The 26923-nt window shown below is 37.1% G+C and overlaps 1 protein-coding gene across 1 annotated transcript in view; it reads right to left on the reverse strand.

The window, feature by feature from the left end:
• The window catches only part of ARFIP1 (ADP ribosylation factor interacting protein 1), a 49390-nt gene extending 22674 nt beyond the window's left edge, over positions 1-26716 (reverse strand). Inside the window, 7 exon segments of the mRNA XM_032223837.1 lie at positions 1082-1194; positions 5280-5375; positions 5716-5824; positions 9668-9769; positions 20854-20933; positions 25937-26064; positions 26413-26716. Coding sequence (XP_032079728.1) covers positions 1082-1194; positions 5280-5375; positions 5716-5824; positions 9668-9769; positions 20854-20933; positions 25937-25958 — 522 coding nt within the window. The 5' untranslated portion in view covers positions 25959-26064; positions 26413-26716.
• Between the last annotated feature and the right edge of the window lie 207 nt (positions 26717-26923).

Consider the following 26923-nt stretch of genomic DNA (forward strand, 5'->3'; position numbering starts at 1 on the left):
GCAAGGAGCACAGAGGCGTGGCTTCAAATTAACTCTGTCTCGAGGCCAATTGGACATTACAATACCCAATCCTGGCTAATCCTGCAAAAGTCCTCTGGAAAACAGTGGTGTTACATATGTTACAGTACGGGCCTCCAAAACTCTGTGCATTGCTGCATTCTGGATCAATTATAGGTTCCAAATATTCTTAAAGGGTGATCAAGGTGGCGCAGTGGTTAAATGCAGCACTGCAGGCTACTGCTAGATCAGCAGTTCAGCGGTTCAAATCTCACCGGCTCAGGGTTGACTCAGCCTTCCATCCTTCCGAGGTGGGTAAAATGAGGACCCAGATTGTTGGGGGCAATATGCTGACTCTCTGTAAACCGCTTAGAGAGGGCTGAAAGCCCTATGAAGCGGTATATAAGTCTACTGCTATTGCTATTGCTATCAAGAAAAGGTAGTACTTGGTGCACCAATGAAGTTGTGCAAAGGGTCTCTTAGCCATGATTGCCACCTGTTCTTCAAGCAGGAGTCGTGAGTCTAGAAGAACCCCCAAGTTGCGCGCTGGGTCTGTTTGTGGTAGTACCACCCCATCCAGAACTAATGATAAACTTCCAGATCCCAAGACTTCACTTATCCACAACCACTTTATCTTATTAGGGTTCAGTTGAAGTCACCCATCTAGGCTCCTGCAACTTCCAGGTATCATGAAAGGGCAGCCACAAGCAAGTATCAGCAATGAGACAACTTTCAGCTATTCAGGAATTGTTAGGTGAATATTTAGAATGACCCCATGTCTCGCTTTAACCCACTTATTTAGGACTGCTCAGTAACATAGTGTTTTGTAATATCTGAATGTCTCATTTGAATCCAAGGAAAGTGACACAGGCTTAAAAATAACCTTAGAAAAATAAACTATAGAAAACAAATTGCTTTCCTTGCTAAATACCACTACTGCAAGAAGTTTCTTCCCATTAAATTACTGTAGAAGAAGAAGATTATTATTTTAACTGCATATCAGCCTTCAAGTTGGAAAATGCAAAATTTCATGGCAGGTGAAATACCCGAATCACTTAGCTCCTGCAATGGAACTAATACAAACCTTGTATGTATTTAAACTCCATTTTCTTACAAGCTCCAGTTTTTCCATAGCTGGATTCTTTACTTCCTCTGCTAGAACAACGGGTCCACTTTTCTGCTGCATTCTTGGATTGCCTATTTGGAAATCACAGGTAAGTGACTCAAAGCTTATTTAGAGCTCTTTAAATGTATTAAAGAAAGATAAGACTTTATTTTCAGCATCGCACAATAATTTGATTATGGTAAAGTCTGAAAAATAGCATTACTTGCATTTAAATCACAGCTAGCAGTAAATTAGAATCAAGCAACTGCAAAATATTCTGCAGGATTCTCATGTTTTGTTTCCATGAAGGGACAATTAAATATTAAATATAAATAATTCTTCCAGAAATGTACAGAAAGGCACATCATCCCTTCTATTTTCATCACATGCTCATGTTTTACTACCAGGCCACTCCTTTCCAGAGATGTAAAGCAACCATGAATCAAAAGCTATGTTTTGTGATAAGGACTGAGAGATTCAGCGCATGGCCGCTCCTTTGTGGCATTCTGCAGGGCTCAGTACTCTCCCCACTCCTTTTTAACATCCCCAGGAAGCTACTGGATGAGATTATTCGCTATCAAGGGTTAAGGTATCATCAATATGCAGCTAATACTCAACTTTACATCTCCACCCTTAGTGACCAATTGCTGCTGGTGCTGCCTTCTCACAATGCCTGGAAGCTGTGGGGTCTTTGATGGAGGTCAACAAACTTCAACTAAACCCTGGCAAGACCGAACAACTTTGAGAGCATGGAGCTCCGAGTTCTGGGTCTCTTTAACATCTTTAGTTCTGGATGGGGTTGCACTACCCCGAAAAAACCCAGTGTCCTACTTGGGGGTAATCCTGGACTCTCAACTCCTGTTCAAAGAGCAAGTGGCAGTCATGGTCAGAAGAGTCTTGGTGTAACTTCCTGTTGTGCACCAGTTGCATCCATTCCTGGACTGGGACTTCCTGCGCTCAGTCACTCAAGCCCTAATCATCTAAGACCTGGACTACTATGCTCTACATAGGGCTACCCTTGAAGAGTATTGGGAAGCAACAACTGGTGCAGAATGCAGCAGCATGGAAAGTTGTTTCTTGGGGTTCTCAGACAGGCCCATGTCACACTGCTGCTCTGCAGGCTACAGAGTTTCTTCTTCTGGGTGCAATTCAAGGTTTTGGCAATTTCCTTTAAAGCCTTGTAGGGTCTGGGTCTAGATCACGGGTGTCAAACTCGCAGCATCACATTGCTGTCATGTGATGTTTCACAATTTTTTTCCTTCATGGACTGGGTTGGGCGTGGCCTGCGTGACACATCCAGCCCATGGGCCGTCAGTTTGACACCCTGGTCTAGACTATCTGTGGAACTGTTCAACCCAACGGGATCAGTGATGCATCAATTATGATTTATGCCTCTGTATGGTTAAAACAATATTGAGTATAATGTATAAATCCAACAACATATGAAGAAATGATTAATGGAAATGTACCATTTCCAATGTTGTAATGTTACCAAAATATAACATTCTGGAATGCATGACAGAAACCTGGATTTTACTTTAAATCAGATTTCCAAATTTGCTTATCATACTTTTGTGGGTGATTCAATTATTCCGCATTAGTGTTTTTATGTTCTGTTAAGACATACACAGATAGATAGGAAATCTTTTTCATCCTGAGAGTTGCATGGCAGGTGTGCCCACCTTTGTCAAGGAAGCAAAAGCCAACCTACAAGTGGATACAGCAATCCTATTCCCTCCCAACACACACATATGTACATATTTACCCACTTAAGTGTTTGTGTGCATTTATCCACTCAAGTGTTCCACTGATGCCAAGGACTAATTTTTAGGGGGGGGGGGTCATAGATAAACAACTCCTTCCTCAGATGCTATCTCTTCTGACATTTTTCTAAGTAAAATTTACCACTTAAATGATAAAAAAGGAAGGCCTCTTTTTAAAGCTCATCTATTTCAAGTGTAAATTGAGAATCAGTCATTCAAAGCACAAGAAGCTGGAGACATTTCTGTTCCAAAGTGACTCCAGTGACTGCTACAAATACATTGTTATGAAAGGGAAAATACCTATGATTTATTCTATTAGAAAACATTAGAAGCACAATTACATATCAGAATAATTGAGTTTTTCAAACCAGATTCATATTTCTTTATGGCTTAATATCTTTTAATTTGTTTTCCATCATCCTCAAAATTAAATTATAGCAATGTAATGCAGCTATACACAGATGTCAATGGAACAAGTAAAGTAAAGTTTGGAATATTACTACAAATAAAGATAGCAAACTTTAGGTAGAGGAAGTTTTCTTCATTTTAGAATTTGGTATTACAAATTTAAGAAAAATCTTCAAATATGAAATGAGATTTTGATATTATAAAACAGTATCTTTGCTCCAATTTGAATAACTGATTCCAATATAATATTAAGGTATTATGGCTCTATTTTTGGTAGTATATTGTAGATTCCAAAATAGTGTATTTTAATCCTCAACATTTTTAAAGGGTAAAAGTAAAGGTTTCTCCTGTCCAATCGTGTCCGATTCTAGGGATCAGTGCTCATCTCCATTTCTTAGCTGAGGGAACCAGCGTTGTCTGAGACACATTTTGTGGTCATGTGGCTATACACCAAGGTGCACAGAAAGATTACCTCCCCACCAAAGTGGTACCTATTTATCTACTTGCATTGTGTGCTTCTCAACTGCCACGTTGGCGGGAGCTGGAGCAAGTAATAGGAGCTAACCCCATTGTGAGGTGCTTGGGTTTGAACTGCGGAGTCATCGCACCCCCTGTCAGTATTGTTTAATATCCACATAAAACCGGTGACTAAAATATCATCAATATCTAAAGGGAATCTAGTGGCTTCTCTTTTTTCATTTCATCAGAAAGACTGGCTGCTTTGAAAAACATTTAGGTATGATGACAGACACAAAAAACATTGATAATCCAGATTGCCATAGATGGTTTCTCTGTTGGCGTAATTAATAATCTATTTTTGGGAGTGTCTGAATTCCATCTAAAGCAGCATTTCCCAAATTGATAATACCTAAATATTTTGGATTATAATTCCAATCAGTATTGACTATTTACTATAATGGCTAGCTGCTAGGTCTTTTAAGAAACACAAGCCAAGAACATCTGGAGGATTCTAATTCAGGGACATTTGGAGAATGTTAAATCCAGCAGGCATAGGAAGCAAAGTTACCTTGGTAGCAGTTTGCAAGCCTTTTGTTTGTTTAGACTGATATATGTACAGAAATAACCTAACTCACATCCTGGTTAGTTTTAACTTGACACCTACCAATGTGATTATACTATACCATTGCTTTGCCATTTCAAAGGTTTATTTAAAACTTAGAAGATTATTTTCCAAATGTGATGAATCAAAGTCAAGTCTGTGCTTACAATACAGAATATTTTGGTCGTTGACATTTGGGCACATCCAGAAAAGCTTTCTTGGCATCTCTATTATAAACTTTTCAACACCAAAATAATATTAGAGAAATACAAATCATTTTGAACACCAAACAACCAGTTTGAATTGGAATAAGTTGCTCTGAATGCAAAACTAGCTATCATTTCTGCAAATACTCATTGTTTTTGAGCTTGAAATACTCCCAAGCTAGTCAACTTCTATTCAAATGACCAAATGACCACTTAACACGATTGCATGAATTTGAGTTTGAAATGTCCTGCATACCCCCAGTAAATTCTTTTTCATTTTCCTACCCTTTTCAAACTTCACTATTTTATTATTTTTAAAAGATACCAGTAGCTTTAGTAACTTTTTGAATCTATTTTTATAGCTCTTATGATGCATTTCAACAGTGGTAATGTAATTTTCAAAAAATCAAGAATCATTCCGTTATTTAATTTTTAAAAAGGTACAAACACCAGCACAAATTTTCAGATGTGTGTTGATATACATTTGTAAATTGTATTTCCATTACAATGGATTATTCAACACAATCATTATTTAGTATGATGGTGATAAAATTTAACACAAAATGCTGAAGGAAGATAGTATGCAGAAAAGAAAAGATAATCATTTGGCAAGCCAAAGCAGCATAAAAGGGAGCATTGTACTTAGCCATTGCAGTTAATCACAAGTCAAGGAAGTATTGCCAAAGATGGGAGTTAGTATTGAATCAGTAAAGCCATTAATTGCTTAGACCTCTGAATACCTTTGGGAATAACTAAATCATTCCCTTGTCCAGCCAGTCTGCAGGCTGCAGCACTGCTAGGCGATATAACAGGAGACATGGGTAATGATGAGGGACCTGGAAATGGGACATATGCCATCAACATCCATCTTCATTTAATCAATCTATTTTTAATGCACAAAATATTGGTGAAACTGAAGCAAATCTTGAAGTGAATTAGACTTTGAATTTAGGACTACTTTAAACAAAAGGCAATCTATTACATTCTTCATATGGTGACTAAATCACATAGAGAGCTATTTTGTGGCTACTCATTAGATTCTCAACCACAGTTTGTTACCAATTGCTGGTGGCATGTACATTTTAATGCTGAAATCACTGTATTAAATTGAAGGCTACAGAATACTCCTTATATAGCCTCTTACATTTACTAATAGTACACAGTGAATTCTGTTACCTTGAAAAGGTCCAACTGCAATAGCCCCTTCCTGGGTACTGTCAAAGCCATGAGACGTGATCTGTGTTTCAGACAAGCCAAGTCCAGCTGGCAAAGAACGCTTCAGCTCCTTAGAAATGTTTGAATAAAAGGGAATATCCATGTAAAAATCCCAAATAAGGGAACACTTAGGCATAATAGCAGTCTAAGTCATCTTGAAGAAATGTGTTCTACAGTTTGAAATCTATTTTATGGTGTCATGATGTTCTATTTTAATGACAACACAATGCTCAATTACAGCTGTTTCCAGGTTTAAGAGTCCCCTTGTGTAACCTGGACCAATTTATTCCAAACTGGAAGGCATTTTTCAAGACTGATACTACGTAAGCCTTCTGCAAGGAAGAGTTTTCTAATACAGGATTAACTGTTTGAAGAGCTGAGATCAATCACAAATACATTTATGGATAAAACTTCTATTGTCTAATAGTTTAATTAAACAACTGGGGTTGCTTAGATAGAAAAGTTAAGCCACTAAATTATGGCTTGGTATCAAAAATCAGTGCATATCTATGTAGATTGCAGATACAAAAATCTTAGATAATTTAAAATATAATGAGAGTCAATTTTAACAGTCCTTTTCTTTCAGCTATTCTGAAAATAAGTATTTGAGCAACAAACCAGCTGTCCTTGCATATAATCTGCACTCTTGCTTCTGTTGATGAAATTTCTCCATCAACAAAATAGCTTCTGAATCTACTTCTTTCTACAGTGAATTATGCATTGGAAGTACCTGGGTACTTGTGTGATTGTTTAACTCAGTGGTAGTCAACCTGGTTCCTACCGTCCACTAGTGGGCATTCCAGCTTTCATGCTGGGCGGTACGGGTTTTGTCCTATATTGAAGCACTTTCCTTTTTAAAATTTAATTGACTTCCTTACTTTATAAATCACCATTACTGTGGAACCAGTGGGCGGCTAGAAAATTTTACTACTAACAGAGATACAAAAGTGGATGGTAGGTATAAAAACGTTGACTACCCCTGGTTTAACTGGTGTCAACAAAACCTTACTGAGTAGATGCCTGACTGTACAGTCTACTATTTTATAATAGAATAACAGAGTTGGAAGGGACCTTGGAGGTCTTCTAGTTCAACCCCCTGCCTAGGCAGGAAACCCTACGCCACTTCAAGCAATGGTTATGCAACATCTTCTTAAAAGCTTCCAGTGTATACAATGAATACAATGAACTATACACTTGTCTGTTCTATAATATTTAAGCCAGTCATCAAACTAAAACAATATTTAACTGAATGATGGATGACCATTTGTAATTGACAGGTCAGCAGAATATGACATTTTGATTTGCAGCACATCTGCAAAACCAGACTTTGATAATCTACTGTATTTGCTTGGATAAATAACTGAAATCCTGCCATATTATAGCATTCCACTGGAGGATGAAGACAGAAACAAGCAAAACAAAGATCTATGCACAGATAATCCTCGACATACAACCAAGTCAAAGCAGGGAACTTATGATCTGAATTCAAAATTGATGGTTGGGGCCCCTTGAAGGTCCCATGACCAACTTTTATGATCATTACAACATGCAACCTTGATGGGCAGGCTTCATTCAGTCATACATAATAAGTTACCAGTGTGTGATATGTGCAGAAATCTCTTGGAATTTGTCTAAAAACCTAAATAGTTATGGCCAAATGATATATGTAAGTGTAATTAATTCCGTAGTCAATACATTACCATTATTTAGATGGAACAGAAATATGCATATTAACAATGTTTACAATAGGGTTAAACTATAGAGAAATCCACAAAATTTACAGAAACTGGAATATTGTAAAGATAGCATTGAAACCAGCCTTTGCCATTAAGCATTATAGCACACTTAAAAGATGTCTTTAAAATAAATCCTGACAGTAATTTATTAATGAATTATTTTCTCTTTTTTTCAGTTATGTTACTTTCTGGTTCAGTTGACTAAAATACTATTTTGACTTGCATTGTACCAAAAGAATTTCCCTAGAGCTCGCTGTTTTTCAGATATGAAGGGTGATTACTTCCCCTACCCCAACTGAACAAAGAAGCTTTTTATTTTTAATTGAAGTTGAATTAAGGTGTCTCTAGCACATATCTTCACCATTGATACTGGTGCGTGGCTGGTATTAGTTCTTTTTAAATACCATATTTTTTGGAGTATAAGACGCATCCTTTTCCCTCAAAAAAGAGACTGAAAATCTGGGTGCATCTTATACACTGAATACAGCATTTTTTGCCTCCCAAAGCCTCGCCCCTTCACCAAAATGGCCGTGCATAGCTTGAAGGAAGTTTTCAGAGAGCTCCTGGGGGCTGGGGAGGGCAGAAATGAGTAAAAAATGGGCAGATTTTGCTCAATTCCCCCACCCAGCCCCCAGGAGCACTCTATAAGCTTCCTAATGCTCTTTTCTTGACAAAAATGGGCCTGTTTTTGCGAAAAATGGACTGTTTTTGGGAGGTTTACAGAGTGCAAAAACTTTTTTTTTTAAATTTGCCTCTTCAAAACCATGGTGTGTCTTATACTCTGGTGCATCTTATACTCCAAAAAATACAGTAATTCTTTTCAAGTTTGAGCATAAGAATGTATCCCTTGACTTCCCTGTATCTTTATAAGTTAGTGTGCTGTGCTTTCTGGGGATTTCCATAAATAACATAAATCACAGATTCTCTCTCAACCCTTTCCACGCCCATGTTCTGGCAACTGCAAAATATTTTCTTATTTCTTACAAAGTGCCAAAGTTTTACAGCAATGAACAATAAGCAAGAATAAAGCTTTGATCATTTACAAGATTCAGTCTTTATGGAAAAGCTGTCAGCTTTAGTTTCAAAGCCTCAATGTTAATGACCATAATAGGCCTGAAAGCATGCCAGAAGTCTGCCTTCATTGTTCATTTGACTGCCTCCAAAAATTAGAACAGACAGACAGATATAGTTTCACCAATTTTTTTTCAAAGTCTGGTTGGCATAGAACACTTGCCAGGCTTATATTTATTCCATTTTAAACTAATGGGATGGCTATTTCAAAGTACAGAATATTCAAAATTGGTACTTATTACTGAAGCTGCGCTTCATCTTAATTTTTCATTTATGTCTGTCTTTTTACCTCTTTTTTAACACCAATATTTATTAGAAGGACATCTGCTGCATCACTTTGCCTCTGAGGTAACATTAATTACTAGTGACCTGGTTTGTACATAACAGTGAGGTATAAGATAATTTCTGACTTCTTCTAGATAACTTTTCATCCTGGGCCACACTCTCTGTATAAATCTCACTGCTCATCAGAGATGCAGAATTTAAAATTGTAACTTGCTTTTACTAAATGTGTAAAGACTTAATAAACTAATCTTTTTGTTGTTTTGTTACCTACATTTGCTGCGTTTCATTTTGCATAGGAAACAACATTTTTACAATAATAAGGCACAGCCACAATCTTCACGTGCATGTTCAATAACTTGCACAGCCCATAAACATCCCATAAAAACCATATTCATATTTTAATAATGCACCAATTATATCTATCTTGATACATTACATTTTTCAACATTTTCACAGGACATTAATTTTTATCATTTTCTTTTCTTGGACTTTTACAGCATTCATTTCTGTTCCACTCTTTTACATATCATGAATGCAAATCTCTAAAATAGTCTGTCTAGCATTTTTCACTTCAATTTTATCATCATCAATTCTATTTTAAATTTCACTCATGCTGGTAGATTGAGCTCCCTTTTTAAACCCTCTACATTTTAAAAACAAAACAGATACGAATGATTGTTTAGTTTGTTCTGTTTTATGTATCGCTCTAGACATAAAATACCCAAATACCCTGACACAAGTTGTCAACTTCTCGGATTGCTTAATCATTAGTAAACCTGCATTATTGTCAAGCAATTCAGGGGATATTTATAGATTCATACCCTGTTATAGTCGAGCTCATGTATGTCTTCCAATTCTCCATTGCTTGTCACAGAAATCTCTGCTGCTGAAGTTTTGGGGGATTCCTGAGCCATTGAGCACGCCTACAATATGAAAAAAGAGCATTAGCTTTCCTCAAACATAATCAATATTCAGTTTTTGGACATTCAGTATTTTTTTCCGGGCAGGGCAGTAAATGGAAGAAATCTTGCTATATCCAAGGTGTATATTATATCATATATGTATATTATGAGATATGCTGTTACTAAGCTTTGTTTTTTACCTTCAAGTCTGTGTTGACTCTGGGTGACTGCTTGAACTAGTCCTTACTAATTTTTTTGGCAGGCTTGTTCAGAGGTACTTTGCCATTGCTTCTTCCTGGGGCTGAGAATGAATGTCTGGCCCAAGGTCATCAAGCTGGCTTCAGGGCTAAGGCAGAATTGAACTCACAGTCTCTTGGTTTCTAGTTCCCTTAACTCAAACTTGATTTCATTGATGATCGCATCAGGGTTGTGTTTAACTTTGGGGGGCTGTGGTGGGTGTGGCCAGTATGATGTCATTCATGTCAGGGCCACCTGTGGCTGCCCCCCAAGCTCCATTTTCACTGGCAGAGGGTTGCAGGAAGCTGTCCCAGCCAAAAATGGAGATTGGGAGCCTGTTTTCGCTGGTAGAGGCACCGTGGGCCGGTCATTTGCTGTTTTCAGGCTGGCCCCACGGGCCAGAGCTAAGCACCCTGCAGGCCAGATCCAGCCTGCGGGCCTTGAGCTTGACACCCCTGCCTTAACCACTACACCAAATTGGCTCTCTGTTACTATATTGCTGGAATCTAAATAAGCAACTATGCATCCATTGTCGGGGTTTCCCACCACAACAGTATATTTATTTATTTATGAAATTTATAGTCTAAAGTTACCCCCTAGCATATGACATATGTAGAATGACATATAATCACAATATAAAATTACAATCTAGCACAGTAGTTATGAATAAATGATGCTGAAAGAATGTAAGTGAATCACATCATAAGTATTAATAACTCAATATTTATTAAGTAATAAGTATTATTGTCATATGTTAATTAAATTATTAATGTGCTATAAGCATATCTGATCATGCAAAATAGACAGTCTCAATGGCACATGAAACTGTATTGCTCAATTTCTCCCTTCAAACTTACAGAGGATTAAAAGACAATTATTATAGTTCTCTTGTATCCATGTGAGTCTTGGAACGCTCAGGATGAACCACAACTAGCAGCATCCCTTACCCTTAGCTACTCTGACTAGTACTGATAAAAGATGTACATTAGAAACATTAGGAGGGCTTAGTGTCCCAGTCTAAACAAGTAATGTTTACAACAAATGTTAACCTCACTGTGATGGGTGGTTGTTGGGATGAGTAAAAAATACTCACAATATAAACCAAAAGTATATACTCCTTGTAGGCTCACCCAAGGCATGAAGGTGATACTAGGCACCCAACTAAAGCAGGCAGCACCTATACCAGGCAGCATTAACGGGAGAAAGTGATCCTGTATTTTATTAACAAAATTACATGAATAGATGAGTTAAAGTAACTGACAATATAATGCCAGATGACTGGCCTCTCCATTGCTTAATATGCTACTGAGGAAGAACTTAGGACTTTTAGGGGTAAGAATGGCTTATTATTAATCTGACACCACTGGACAATATAGTTCAGATGAAAAGAATCAATTATATAATGACATCAGAATGGAATTAAACACCTTCATTCAGAAGTTCATAGTTCACTATTCAGAACATGAAAAATAAAGATGAAACAGCATCGTTTTCATAGTTAGGTGGAATATAGTAAGGCATTACTTGGAAATACTTTGGTCAATGATCAAACAATATCAAATAGATTGTGTGGACAACTCTTTTGTATGAGCCACTGATGGAAAAGTGGAGGTTGATAAGTTTTATGGTCAACAGACCATACAAGCAAGAAGTGATCTTTGTAGTTGGAGACTGGAATACCAAAATTTGAAATAATAGGGAGGAAACTGTAGATGGGTTGTATGATGTAGAAAACGGAAATGAAACCAATTAAATTACTTCTTCATTATAGCAGGGGTAGCTTTGCTTTGCTGGCTGAGGAATTCTGTGAGTTGAAGCCCACAAGTCTTAAAGTTGCCAAGATTGGAGACCCCTGAATTATAGTATTCAAGTAATCAAAATGAATACCCCCCCCACACACATACCCAAACACACATAAGAAAGAAAAATGACAAAATTAGTGGTAGAAGAAGATAGAAATATTGTTTTAACAGTAAAAACATGGCCAGGGACTGATTGTGGAACAACACATCATGAAGTAATCATTTGCAACTTCCAAGTCAAAGAAAAGCAGGACAAAATTGATTAGTTACCAATATACAGCATTTTGAAAGCCCACACCAGGCCTGAAATTCATTATTAGAGAATCAGAGAAACTATAGAATGAAATCAAGGTTGTTAAGGATGACTATGAAAAGAGATTGCAAAAGACTAAGAAATATTAGAGAGCAAATTGAATATCAGAACAAATCAGGAAAATGGCCAAGAAGAGAAACCAAAGCCAAGAAAGATAAAGATCACAAGGAGGAATTATACAAAGCGTTTCAGAGAGCTGTTACAAGAGACAAGTAAAGATACTAAATATAGAAACAGGGAACATTTCCAAAAGATTTCTGAACTTAGAAAGACCTTTTAACTTCAAATTGGTATTCTGAAGATCAAATAGACAATAGACTGTAAGGGATGAAATGAAGATGGAAGAAGTACACTGAAATTTTGTACAGTAAATTTATTAACTTTCAAGATTCCTTAGAACAAAGTTTTCAAAACTGTGAGATGCTGACGGAGTCCAGGGGAAGTGTGAAGAACCTTTTAGTACATTATTATAAATCCACTTTTCCCAAAGTTCGTTTGTTTCCCAAATTATATTGATTTTGTTGTTCATTTGTGCTCATTTTGGTGTTTAGATTTCTAGGGACAGTGTATACTCAAGAGAGATATGATGGTAAAAAGTTCAGAAGCTCTACTTTAAAAGATATTCCCTATTTACAAGAAGCTCTAGTTCCAGAAGATGAAGTTAAATTAACGTCTAGTCATTATTTATTTATTAGATTTGTATGATCATCAACCCATCTCAGAGCACAACTCTGGGCAGCTCACAACAAAAATTAGTAAAGGTTACAGAACATGAATAAGTCAATGTTCCAACCAAACTATGGTAACAAATCTGGAGATTGACAGTCTGACCAATCCAATTAAAAGATTGACGCATATGTATCAATGTCAAAGAAAGATTTAACAGATTGTGCAAACTATCATACACTATTCTTAATTTCACATGGTATCAAAATAATAGTATCTTCAAATGCAAACTAAACCCATATATGGAAAGGCAAATATTGGATGTTCAAGATGGTTTTAGAAAAGGGCAAGGAACAAAAGACATTATTGTAGATTCACACTAGATAATTGAGAAGCCAAAGAACAACAACAAAAAAGGTAAACATGTGCTAAATTGATTACAGAATGGTGTTAAATTATGTTGACATCAAGCTATGGGCTGTCCTTATGAAAATGGGAATCCGACAACATCCCTGTCCTTATAAAAAAAACTTATACATAGGTCAGGAAACCACTGTCTGGACAGAAAATGGCAACACAGATTGATTCCAGGTTGGCAACAGAATGCATACTTAAGCAGTGATGAGCTTTTGGGCTGAAAGGCCATGGTCTAGTTTGGCCATTTAGACAACAGCCGCCCAGCCTGAAAACTTATTACTACTTAATTGATGGCTGCTATGAAAGTTGTACCAGTATACAACTACATATTCTTTCCTTATTTATCCAACCTATATGCTGAATATATATTGAGGAAGACTGGATTGGAAGATGAGCATGGTTTTAGTACTGGAGGCAAAACATCAATAACCTGTGCTGATGATGAAAATGTAAATGTAAATGATCTGCAAGCTCTAGTAATGAAAGATACAGAGTAAGAAAGATGACCTAATAAAGCTGACAGAAAATCAAGAAGCACAGTGAAAAAAATGTGACTAAGATTAGAAACAGAAAGTCAAATCAATGACAACAAGTAAGGTGTGTACTATTTCTGTCTTTTTTTGTTGTTGATATGTTCTGTTACATTAATAAACCTGTTTACTCTCCTGATATTTATTTTTGGAGTAATACAGGTAGGGACCACTGGTTCAGTGGCCATTCAAAGTTGCAACAGTGCTGAATGAGGAGTCTTATGGCCAATCCTTAAATTCAACCACTTGGAGACTAGTGCACAACACTTGCAGTGCCCCCACGCTCACATGATTGCTATCTGCAACATTCATTGCCAGCTTTCGAAAGGCAAAGCTAGCAGGAAGTTGCAAGCCATGGTCATGTGATATTGTACTTAATAAACCCATGGTCCAATTAACAACAGCAACCAGAAGTGCCACTGTAAGTCAGTGGGGTCATATTATTATTATTATTTTGCTATATGATATTACTCAGTTGCAGAATTTCTGTCCCAATTATGGCAGGGGATTAACTGGGGATTTCCTATTGCCTCTTTGGTCAATGTGTATTATATCTAGGATGCAATTCTTTAGGCATTCAACTAAGGTAGTATTGCTGCAGAAAATTATAATCTACATTCAAGAAAGAAATTGGTTTGTATTTCTCTGATCATTCTGTTATTTGTAATTTAAACCTATGCAACGCCTCTTTCCATATTGGCCATATTGTCTTTGCCCCTTTAATTTAATTCCTTGTTTGTCATTGGTTGCAACAGTTCTTCTCAAATTCTTTATAATATTTAGCTCTCAACCAGAAATCTGATGGTTTTCCAAGTCTGATTTAAAAAAAAAAAAAATGCTTCTTTTGTTTGACACAGAGTACCAACATTAAGGAACCAGCATCTAAGAAATATGTTATGTAGTACTTAATTGGGTAGCAATAGAGGGCTCCAAAAATATTCAGGTCTCATAATGTATCTGTATCTACAAAAATCAGCAATGGTTTTTTCCCTGTAACTTTTTGAGTAAGGAAAAATTGAGATCCAAGGGAAAGAGAACAACTAGAAGTGAGCCTGATGGACTGGACTATAGCAATGATAGATACATCACTGTAGGGCCTTTGTTTCCAGGTTGGAGACATATCATCCTGGAGAAAACCTATGTAATTACAAAGAGGTTACATATAATCAGTCAAATCATTTCTTGGGAAATCATATCTTCTTTAAGGTACATTGATTTTATGAGCCAAATCCTGTTACAACGATATTTTTACATATTATAAAAATTAGATTTAATTAATCTGAAACTATTCTACACTGTTTGTGGTAATGACTCACACAAAACATGCACACAGGGTGATTCCCCCCCCCCCTTTAAGTCTTATTGGTATGAGAGAAAACTAATAGGCATTACTTTTAGTCATCCAAATATGAAAGAACTTTCTGATAATAACTGTAATGCAGCCTATCTAGGGAGCTTGTGGTTTTTCCACCTCTGGGAGTTTTAAGAGTTACAATGATTACATTTACAACTTTTGTAATGTCTTTTTTTCAATCACGTGTTGACCATTACAGTCAATCAGTATCTGTTATCCTGTACCTGACATTTTTTCCCCTCCCATCTCGCAGAGGGATTGCTTAAGCATATGTTCTTAAACAAGGATGATCCCCCTAAAAAGTGCCAAGGGCAAATTTAAAAGCTCAGTTCTGTGAAAGAAATCAGAATCCTCCCTGCTGTCTGAAATCAACCAGAACCTAATCAGTTTCATACTAAAGGCTTTTTATTTGCCTTCTAAATGGTTAGCAGCTCAAAGCTGCAAGCGCATAGGCAAGCAACTGGTGCTAGCACACTTTTCTCAATGTGTATACCTCACTGTATGTCTTAGTCTCTTGTAATCCCTTTCTCTCCAATGAATGTAAACACAAACATTTTATTTATTTTTCTTGTTAATTATCCCAATGCTGGGAGCAGCATTCCAAAGGGCAGGGTTGGGAAAAGGGGCTATACGATTTGCCCTTCTACCTAGCTTCTTCATGAGTTCAGTTGCTGCTGTTTGGGCTCACTCAGCTGTTTGGGTCACATCCTTTTGACATTGTAAAGCAAAAGAAAGCTCAAAATTGTAAACACTCCTGACCACATGATTTTTCACTTAGTGACTTTGCTTAATAACCAAGTTGCTTGTCCCAATTGTTTGTTTTATTTATTTCCAAAACCCTGCTACATCCCAGGCCTTAACTTGGATGTTATTTTTCCCCTCTGAAATAATGATAATCTCTAATGTATCTACTATAGTTTTGAGACTGATATTTAGTTATATATACAAATAAGGTTTGTATGAGTTTCTAATCCCCTGGTCCTAAACCTAACAGCGCTCACCCATCATTCTTAAAAATGCCACACTGAGTTCACTCTGTTCAGCATTATTTATTTCTTTTGCAGTACCTGTAGAATTTTGGAGCAATCATGAAGGGATACCCCTTTCATGAAGTGAAGCTCTGTGCTCAAGGACCTTTGCTTTTAAACATACACAAATATTTCATTTAAATATACTGAAACCAGGAGTGGGTTGCTGCTGGCATTACTGCCGGTTCAGTGCGTGGACAATTTTGCTTGCGCATACGCAGTTGCCCAAAAATAGATCTGTGCATGCATAGAACCTTAAAAAAAGGGGGGGGGAAACAAGACGCCCCGACTGGGGAACCAGTTCGGAGGCGTGGCAGGCATGGGTCGCTGCCAGTTCTGGCGATCCAGGCTGGAAAACCACTACCGGTTTGGCCAAATCGATCCGAACCAGTAGGAACCCACCTTTGATTGAAACTTATAAACAAGTAATTTTAAATGCAATATAGTTGAACATATTACAGAAGTGCAGATTTGAAAAAATCCAATTGTTCTACAATTCTCCACAAATATCATTTGAAATTGTTCAGCGCCACCCTAATATTATTGGGGAAATATGCGTTAGCAACAAACTGCATATTATAGATGATGTATTTGTCCAACCTGTTCACAAAAGAGAACAATGTTTTCTCGTGTTAAGCAGAAATGTATCACAGAAGTTTGTATAGTTGGGGGATTACTTTGCCAGGAGTAATTATTTGCTCTAGATAAGCAGCTAATGACAAAGATTGTGTGTGCTTAACATGTCTTTCAACAACTCAAAAATATTGAACTGATATTCTTATAATACTTGAAGATGCCCTTGAATTTATTACTGAAATGAAGCTACATTTAAAATTTAAAAATATACAAGTATGTTGTAGTACATATTAGCAATAATTATTACTACTGCTATTCCTTTTTTGTCTTTTAATGTCTGAGTATTCTTCAAGAATGTAGGATCTAGATTGGTATACAATCTATATCTAGATTGGTATACAATCTATGTCACACAAATAATACTGTATGTTATGTGTGTATAAATATTGCTGAATATGTATGTATGTATGTGTGTGTATGTGTGTGTGTATATGTATGTATGTGTGTATATGTGTGTGTGTGTGTGTGTGTATATATATATATATATATATATATATATAGATAGATAGATAGATAGATAGATAGATAGATAGATAGATAGATAGATAGATATTAGATTTTTACAACCCCTGGTAAGCCCCAATTATGGGAGGAAGCTAACTGCTTCCATCATCTGTCATTCGGCTCGTCACAAGAGTCCATCACGACAGAAACCCAATATTTTTACTGTTGCCTTTGTTATATTTGTGTTTTTTAATTTATTTGTGCTGATTTTATTTATCATTATTTATTTATTTATTTGTGCTTTATTTATTTATCAGCACAAATTAAAACACACACACACACACATATATACACACACACACACACACACACATACATACATACACATACATACCTACATATGAATATAGAACTGAAAGCAATTTAACTGGTCCCAGAGTGCCCTCATGTGGAAGCTGTTGAACACTCAATTAGCTGTTGAACTAATATTTTTAATATTAAAAATATTATTTGTAATGTTTCACTGGAAAGAAAATGAACAATTTAGAGTGGTAGAATTGAAGACTCAAAGCAAAAGCAAACTTTTTCAGGCTGAAGAAAATATTAGAATCTGTATTCAAAGAATTTATTGGAATAATATGTATTACAATTTATGAAACTATTCCCTCTGTAGTTAATAATTTCCCTATTTTATTACATTAAATATTGCAATTAAGTAAAAAAACTTTTGGGTGGCATTCAAGTCTTGGAACTGCATTTCTCCTTGGCTCTCAGTATGGTCCTAGGAGACTGTAACCTGCCTTGAGTTAAGAATCCCCCCAAATACTACTTTATAATACAGGCAGTTCCTGGATTAAGAACATCAGATTTACAGACTTGTGAACCAGGCCACCTGTTACTCAAATTGGTGGGTGGCATTCTCCTTCCTTGAGCCAACAAACCGCTGATAGCCACGCAATCTTTTCATGAACCACCTAAGTCACATGTTTTTAAGACACAACCTGTTTTCAGCAATTCATAAAAACACTGTGTGACTTCAGCAATTTTGCAGCTCAAGGAAGAACTGCCATTTTTTAGTAACAGCCAGTCCACTTCATAAATACACACTCTGCTCTGTATACAAATCTGAGTTAAAGACAGGCTTAGGAATGGACTTGCTCTTAAAATGGAGACTCTCTGTACATCTTCTTGCTACTGTAGACATTCTAGGCTGTTTACGTGGTTTTAACAACCATGGTACTCTCACTAAAATTAACAGCAAGGTGGATCCCTGAGCTCATTACAATGCCCAAGAGAAGGAATTTCGATCTGTCAACTAATTAAGTGTTTAAATTTACAAAAGTGTGCATTAAGTTAGTCCTTCGTTGGCTTTTTCTACCTATCCAGTTATTCCATATTACTACCATGTCAAAAGGAATGTGGTAAATCAAGTATTATTTTCAAACATGAGGCTCATATGCTCAAATAATTTGCTTTTAGAATAAATTATATCTTATTTCAAACAATTAAACTTTAGGATAGTTATAATGTGAGAGATGAGGAATATTATTCCCACAATAATGGAAACATGCTTTATAATTAATTTTAATATTTATATTCACCCGAGTCACAAGATTTTTCACAGTGACAAGTTTCAAAGTTCACAATTAAAAAAAAAATTAAAACAGTACATAAACTCTAAACCCTAAATCTTAAAGAGTAGGCTACTTAAAGATAAAAATTAAATTAGAAATTAAGAAATATAACTGCAGCCATTGTAGGGCAGCCTAACTCTTAACTCTTACTTGAACTACAAAATGTTTGGTGAAACAGAATAATTGCAATGGCCTTCCTAAAAATAGTGTAAGAGCTATTTGCGTTCCTGGTTAGCTTTTTCACAATAACAAGCACGCTCAGGGTTATTAATCAGTCCCAGTTTAACCAGTCATGTTTTTCAGCATTTACTAACAATATTTATTAAAGGTATAAATATGTTTTTCAAATGTTTAAAAGAAATCCAGAACTTTCGAAATGTTTAAACCTAAGTAGACCAATTATCAATACAATACAATACAATAAAACAGCAGAGTTGGAAGGGACCTTGGAGGTTTTCTAGTCCAAACCCCTGCCTAGGCAGGAAACCCTACACCGTTCCAGACAAATGGATATCCAACATCTTCTTAAAGACTTCCAGTGTTGGGGCATTCACAACTTCTGGAGGCAGAGCTGAGATGGCGCAGTGGTTAAATGCAGCACTGCAGGCTACTTCAGCTGACTGCAGTTCTGCTGTTCAAATCTCACCGGCTCAGGGTGGACTCAGCCTTCCATCCTTCCGAGGTGGGTAAAATGAGGACCCGGATTGTTGTTGGGGGCAATATGCTGACTCTGTAAACCGCTTAGAGAGGGCTGAAAGCCCTATGAAGCGGTATATAAGTCTAACTGCTACTGCTATTGCTAAGCTGTTCCACTGATCAATTGTTCTAACTGTCAGGAAATTTCTCCTCAGTTCTAAGTTACTTCTCTCCTTGATTAGTTTCCACCCATTGCTTATTATAAAAGTCTTCTATATACCACAATCAAAGAGACTCTATCCTTACATTTAAGCATAATGAGCACAACTGATACAAGCAGTCCTTGACATACAATTGTTTGTCTAATGATCATTTGAAATTAATATAAAAAAGTGATTTTTGACCATTTTTCACACTTACAACTGTTGAGGCATTTCCATGGTCACATAATCAAAACACTTGGCAACTGACACATATTTATGACGGTGGCAGTGTCCCGGGGTCATGGGATCAGCTTTTGTGACCTTCTGACAAGCAAAGGCAATGGAGATGCCTGATTCTCTTAACAACCCTGTTACTAACTTAATAATTGCAGTGATTCACTTCACAAGTATTGAAAGAAAGGTCATAAAATGGGGCAAAAATTATTTAACAAATGTCTCACTTAGAAACAGACATTTTGGGCTCAGTTGTGGTTGTAAGTTGAGGACCACCTGTACAGGAACAATGCTGTATAGCTTGAAATATTTTTTTTTTGTCACGTAATCTGAATGACGTTTAAAACTGTTCATTAATACTGCATAGCACAGTCTCTGGTGTCTTTTCTGCATCTCATCATGTTACTTTGCAAGAAGCTAAACAGGGACCAAATAAGCTATTTCAAAATAAAAGAAAGTGACCTTTCTACAGAATCAATAACTGTTCCTCAAACATCATATTCAAACAGCTCACTAGGTTACTTTGCAAGAAGGCAAACAGGAATGAAATAAGCTATTATTCAAAATAAGAGAAACTCACACACACCCCTATAGAAAAAATCTAACTGTCCTTCAAACATGGGATGAGAAAAGCCATCTACCTCATGAGAATGCGCCTAGAGCGTTTATGCACTACATACTACGTTTTACTAAGTAACTAACATAAAATCCTATCAAAGGAGAGAGGATGGGGTTACCTATGGACAAATGTGTTCATTGGTAAGCATTGAAACAATCTGGATCAATATGCATCCATTCTGCAAACCTGCCAGGTAATAATACCAACAGTGCCTGCCCCAAAAGTAGGAATATTTTTAACCAATCATTTTTGGATTAATATTCATATAATAGAAATGGGATTCAATTTGTTTTTCCTGTTAAAGGATTGGTTGACTTATGAATAGCTATCACTATATGTACCACCCAATCACCTCAGAGTCAGACTGGATTTCTTTTGGAGCCTGGTGAAGTTCATCAATTGTTGGGGAACTCTTGCTGTATTCTGACATACCTGAAATGAAACAAGTTGAGCATGCATTATTTTTTTTTTAAGTAACTAAATGTATTCCAATGAAGCTCCTATAAGAGGTTATAATTTGCTTTATTATATATGCATATATAAATATGTATTAATACACCACACCACATATGAAAGCCAATTTGGTGCAGTAGTTAAGGTGCTGGCCTAGAGATTGTGAATTTTAGGTCTCCTTTAGGCATAAAAATACATAAAACTCTTTCTCTCAGCCCAAAACACCTCACAGGTTATTGTTGTGGGAAAATAGGAGGAGGAAAGTGTATTAAGGTTTAGGTTTATTGGTTTTGTATGCCCCCCACTCCTGAAGGACTCCGGGCGGCTCACAACAAACAGGGAAGTATTAAGTTATGTTCACCACCTTCAGTAATTTATAAAAAGGTACGATAAAAATCTAATAAATAATAATTATACATGTCAACAATTAATAGCTCTTGGAAACTTCATGACTAAGAGGACTAAGAGGAAGGAGAATATTTACAAACTAGATAAGACAAAATCTTTTTAGATATTGTCCCTATTTCTTTTAAACCATAACTCATAGCAATCAAGGAAGGGGAAAAAGAAGTAGAGAAAGTTATTTAGGGCAGTCCCATTGTGTTTAGTTTGATTGGAAAAAAGCCCCCAAAAATGCAAGGTCTATTTTTATATCAAAACAACTAAACAAATACAAGAATACAAGATTATAGAGTTGGGAATGTTCTGCTTCAGATAGTCTACTATTTTAGGAGCTTAATTTTTCCCCATGACTTCTGCTGTATGTTAGTTTAAAATGTTTTTAGTTTAAGCATTAAATGTTAAATAATAAATGAATCCCAAAAAGCAATTTTGAGAGTGGTAGATCAACTATGGTAAAGGTACATTTTTTTTTGTCTGAAATGAGTCATAAAAACTTCCTGATCTGGCCACTATCCAGTGTTTGACTACAAACAGCTGGCCTGGGCTTGTTGATAGTTCATCATGGAGTCATCTGAAGATAATTCTTTAGACAACTGACTACTGAGCCAACAATCCTCCAACAATTCAGCAAGGTCAAACTCAGGATTTGAGCCAGAATCATTACACAGTAGATCTGGAAGATTCTGATTTAGACTCACATATGCAATACTTAACCCATGTTAAAGGTACTAGCAATCACCAAGGGAGTTGCCACAGCAACTTAACATTGCTGTGGGCAATTAAAATCTAGCCAACAGTACCCCCATGGCTAAATGACCTTGCGGCCAGGATAGACCTATGGAGCATCATTAAATAATAGCAATAGCACTTAAGACTTATCTACCGCTTTACAGCCCTCTCTAAGCGGTTTACAGAGTCAGCATATTGCCCCCAACAATTTAGATGCTCATTTTACCCATCTCAGAAGGATGGAAGGCCTTGAGCCTGGTGAGATTTGAACTGCCAAATTGCAGTCAGCCAGCAGTCAGCAGAAAGTAGCCTGCAGTACCACACTCTAACCACTGCGCCACCGTGGCTCATAATATAGGGAAATTCACGTTCTACTGTAAAATTCTCTAAGATCAGATGTGTTGCTTATGAGTCTGTGTAACTAACTATCAAACATTAAACCTTAGTTGCCTGATCCATCATATTGATGTATTAACTCTTCAAAGGCTGGCCTCCAACATTTCTCATTTTTCCCTCCTAGAACTTTGACTAATATTGGGAGTGTTTGGGTTTTTGACTTCTAGATGGGCTTAACTATTTTTTTTATGTAATGTTCCCGCTGTGAGTTCTCAAACTGTCACTCAAACTTAGGACAGATTGTGGAGTACTGATTTACACTATTTAACCAGTGAAATAAATTGGAGAGAGAATTTACATCAAGACATGCTTACTAAGATGTTTGCATTTTCCTCTACACCAGGGATGTCAAACTGGCAGCCCAGAGGACAGATGCGTCATGCACAGGGCACACTCACTTTAGCTCCAAAGGGGAAAAACGTCATGAAACAGCAACACCCCTATGCTCTACACAATACAGAAAGATTTCAGAAATTCTCCAAACTTTACTTATGTTGATATTTATCAACTTGATTAAAGAGTATTTCAGTTGTATGTAGGCCTACAAATAGCTTTAATTAACTTGCTGATTATTAGGAGAAAATGAGATTTCAAAAGAATAAGAAAGAAAAAGCCCTATTTTCTTCTTCCTCTCATGGAACTTGCTCTTATACAATTTCTGAGCAACATCATAAGTCTCTATTTTAGGCTGGATAAGCTTGAACAAATACTTTAAGAGTCACAAACTGTTCTGTCCTCATTTCAAAGTATATTATAGGAACTGCACATTTTAAAAATTAAATGGACAAGCTAAAGAGCAGGAACTGAGTTAAGGGCATATAACAGTATAAAGTATTTGACAATGCTTTTATTATATGGCATGTACCTGTTCATGCACCTACAGGCACCTGTTAAAAATGTTTTATGTTGGCATCTTTATATCTAACCTTAAAATATAGATGCAAATATATTAAATTAATGTACTAGCTTTACAATTACCAAAGTAAGAAACTTCAATCCTTAAACAATCCTTTTACTTCTTTGCATGCAATGAAAACTAGGATCTATACTTACAAAATTAAGCAGTGGAACAACACTCTTTCATAGCTAAAACTTCTCTGTAACTGATATTTCTACTTAATCACTTCCTACAAACTCAAACACGGGAGAAGTAAAACTGCATTTGTTGAACCATTCAACACACATTTACAGGATAATTTAAACTAAATATGATGACTATAAAACACTTTTACAGCAGGGAAGCAAGGAAGAGAAAACAAAACTGTTTTGGACTTTTACAGATTTGCAGAAGAAGAGTACTACTGGAAGCACTACAAATAAATTAGGATCTTTAAAATATTACTAGATAATTCATTCCCCATTGGGTCATTTTAAGAGATATTTCTTTATGTAAAGAGCAAAACAGAATCATCATAGGTGGGCAAAAAAGCAGCGGGGAGGGCAAGGTCTTCCAACTTCCTGCCAGCTTTCCTATTGAGTTTCCTTATGAGAAGCTAACAGGGAGCAGCAGAAATCTATCTTCCTTCTTTAGGAAGGGTCTGTAGCAGAGATGCTGTGTGAATCGTGAAGAGCACATAGACAGCATAGGGTGCTGGGAAGCGTGCCTGGGACGAGAGTGCAGTGTGGGTCAGGTAGAGGGTGGTGTAGGCCAAGAAGGGTGCATGGGAGTCACGGGGATATCTAAGAGGCGCAATGCAGGTCAAGTAGAACATGTGGAAGGGTAGCACAGGTCAAGAAGAATGCCTGAGGGTTGCAGAGGTCTTGCACTGGGAGTGCTGGAAAGTGCTTAAAAAGTGCTGCAGTACATGGAGGTCATAGCACGGGTCAGGAAAGGTGTGGGAGGATGTGCCAAGGAGGTTTGATTTTTTTTAAATCAAAAACTATGAAGCTATTTTAAAATCATTTACCATTCATCCACCAATCTTGAGCCTGTGGGTTGCTGTTTTTGCATTATTGTCTAAGATTCACCATTGTAACTGTTATGTGTTAAACAGAGTAGATGAAGGCAAGGAAAAACAAGATGTTTACTTGTATTTTATCAATAAAGTGTGCTTTCTGACTCTTGCCGGATTCTATATATTTGCTGTGTAAATTCATGAATGGGCATTAAAAGAATGCTAACTGTATAAATTTGATTTAGTTTGGTCTATTGTAGAGGATAAAAATAATGGCCTTGAAGGACAAAAGAAAAATCTGTTACCAGGGCAACAAATAGATAAACAAAATCTGAACCCAAACCAAAAAAGTACTGTAATCTGCGCAAATGGCTCTGTTTAGGTTCACCATCACTGCTGTATACTGTCTTCTCACCAAGATTAGTCTTGTATATACTGACAGCTAAAGCCTTATTTGCCTGAACATGCCCACAAAACATTTCAGTCATCATTAAAAATTATTGATTGTGTTAAATACAGCTATTACTGTACTTAATAGCAAACTTCTGTTTTTTAACTGAATGAGAAACAATGATTGCTTTTATATAAGTAAACACATAGGATTAGCAATGTATATGCATTTGTGATAAATTGTGATAACCCCTTATAATAGAATGAAGCAATCACTTTCTATAGGTAAATAAGAAGTTATAATAGATTCATGTACTTTGTGCTGTATCAGCTGGGACATTCTACTTTGTTTAGCAGATGGCAATTCAGGAAGTCATTTTAAGTCTCCATTCAAAGCATACATACAATTTTTAAAGCCATAGTGTATCAGCTTAAGGCATTAAAGGAGCACAGCCTGATGAAATTACAGCTTTATGTAATTTCATTCAGAAATTTTGATGGCATTTTTAAAAAAAATAAGCCATTTATCTAGCATTACTTTCCAGGATGTTCTCATCATGCTTCCCTGCCATAAAATACACTGCAATATAGCAGTGGTTTCAACCTGTGTAAACAATTCCCTCACCACTGTCAAACTATTCACTGCATTACTATTACTTAGTCTTCTCATCATTCCTATCACCCATCTCCTCCCACTTATGACTCCATGACCATAACTTCGTTGCTTGTAGCCTTACTATTTGTATTGATATTGTTTCCCGATTGCTTATTTGCACCCTATGACTATCATTAAGTGTTGTGCCTTATGATTCTTGTCTTTTTGAATGTATCTTGACTTTTAATGTACACTGAGAGCATTTGCACCAAAGACAAATTCCTTGTGTGTCCAATCACACTTGGCCCATAAAGAATTCAATTCAATTCTATTCCTAATTCTATTCTATTCCCTATTCTATTCTATTCTCAACAAAAAAAAACTACTGCCAGCTTTCCCTATGGCAACTTTTAGATGACCACAACAAACACGTTTCCAAACGTTTGGTCAGAATTGCCTAAAACACCAAGCAATGAAAAAGCAAAGCAAAAGCAGGAAAGATATGAGAAGGGGGGGGGGGGGAGGAACCACCCTAATTCAGTGCATTCACAAATAAGCTGAAATTCCCAGAGTACTTCCTGCTGTTTCTGCATCCATATCTGCCCCGCCTGCTTCACGGTAAGATCACGAATCCGGGTGTGTAGCAAGGATTGCGCCTCCTTTTTTTTTTCCGGCCAAAGTTTCAGGTTTCTTTTCTTTCTTTCTTTTTTTTAAAAAAAGAAAGTGAGAAGCGATTGTTTGTAAAATGAGCCAAACTTCCTCCTTCTGTCCGTCTTCATGCGAGTTGCCCCCTGATGACCCGTCGGAAATCTTACAGGTGAAACGATCAAGGTGCTAAGAGGAAGGGCATCCCCCCTCCCCATCCATCATCCCCCGACGGCAAGCCGTCTCCACGGGCAACGAAGACACGGGGAGGGGGACGATTTCGTGGCTGCCCTGCACCCTCCCAGCCACCCGCTTCTCCCTGCCCAGCTCCCGTATTCCCCGGCGAAGAGCAGAGGCTGCCGCTAACCGGCTCGCCTTCCACCCTCTCTTTCTCTCTCTCTCTCACCGTCGCTCCTTCTTGCTTCTCTGCCGGCAGCGCCAGAGAAAACTCAGCTTAGGTCGGTCTTCCTCCGCCTTTTTTTCTAATCCTTTCTCGCCCAGAACTCCGGCAGAGATCGGAACTGAGTGGACGGAAGTGGCGGCTCAAGGCTCAACTCTATCGTCTTTGCTCTTTCCCCAAGTGGGACCCTTCTAGAAGACCGCTACGCGTGGCATAATGTCTTTTCCGCGAGCGGTAACAACATCCGGGTCTGCCCCAGTCGCATGCGTTCTTTTCTTAAGGGAGTCCCTTCGGAGCAGACATTTTCAAACCTGGCAACTTTAAGACTTGTGGACTCCAACTCCCAGAATTCTGGGAATTGAAGTCCACAGGTCTTAAAGTTGGCAAGTTTGGGGACCCCCTGCGTTGGAAGAAAGAGCCCAAGTAGGAAGGATCATAGACTTCGGGAATGGTAGAGATGCTTCCGAATCTCAAGGAAACGAGTGGAAAGGGACTTTCCTAGAATAGACACAGTGAG

The sequence above is a fragment of the Thamnophis elegans genome, chromosome 9 (assembly GCF_009769535.1).
Source record: "Thamnophis elegans isolate rThaEle1 chromosome 9, rThaEle1.pri, whole genome shotgun sequence".
NCBI classification, from domain to species: Eukaryota; Metazoa; Chordata; class Lepidosauria; order Squamata; family Colubridae; genus Thamnophis; species Thamnophis elegans.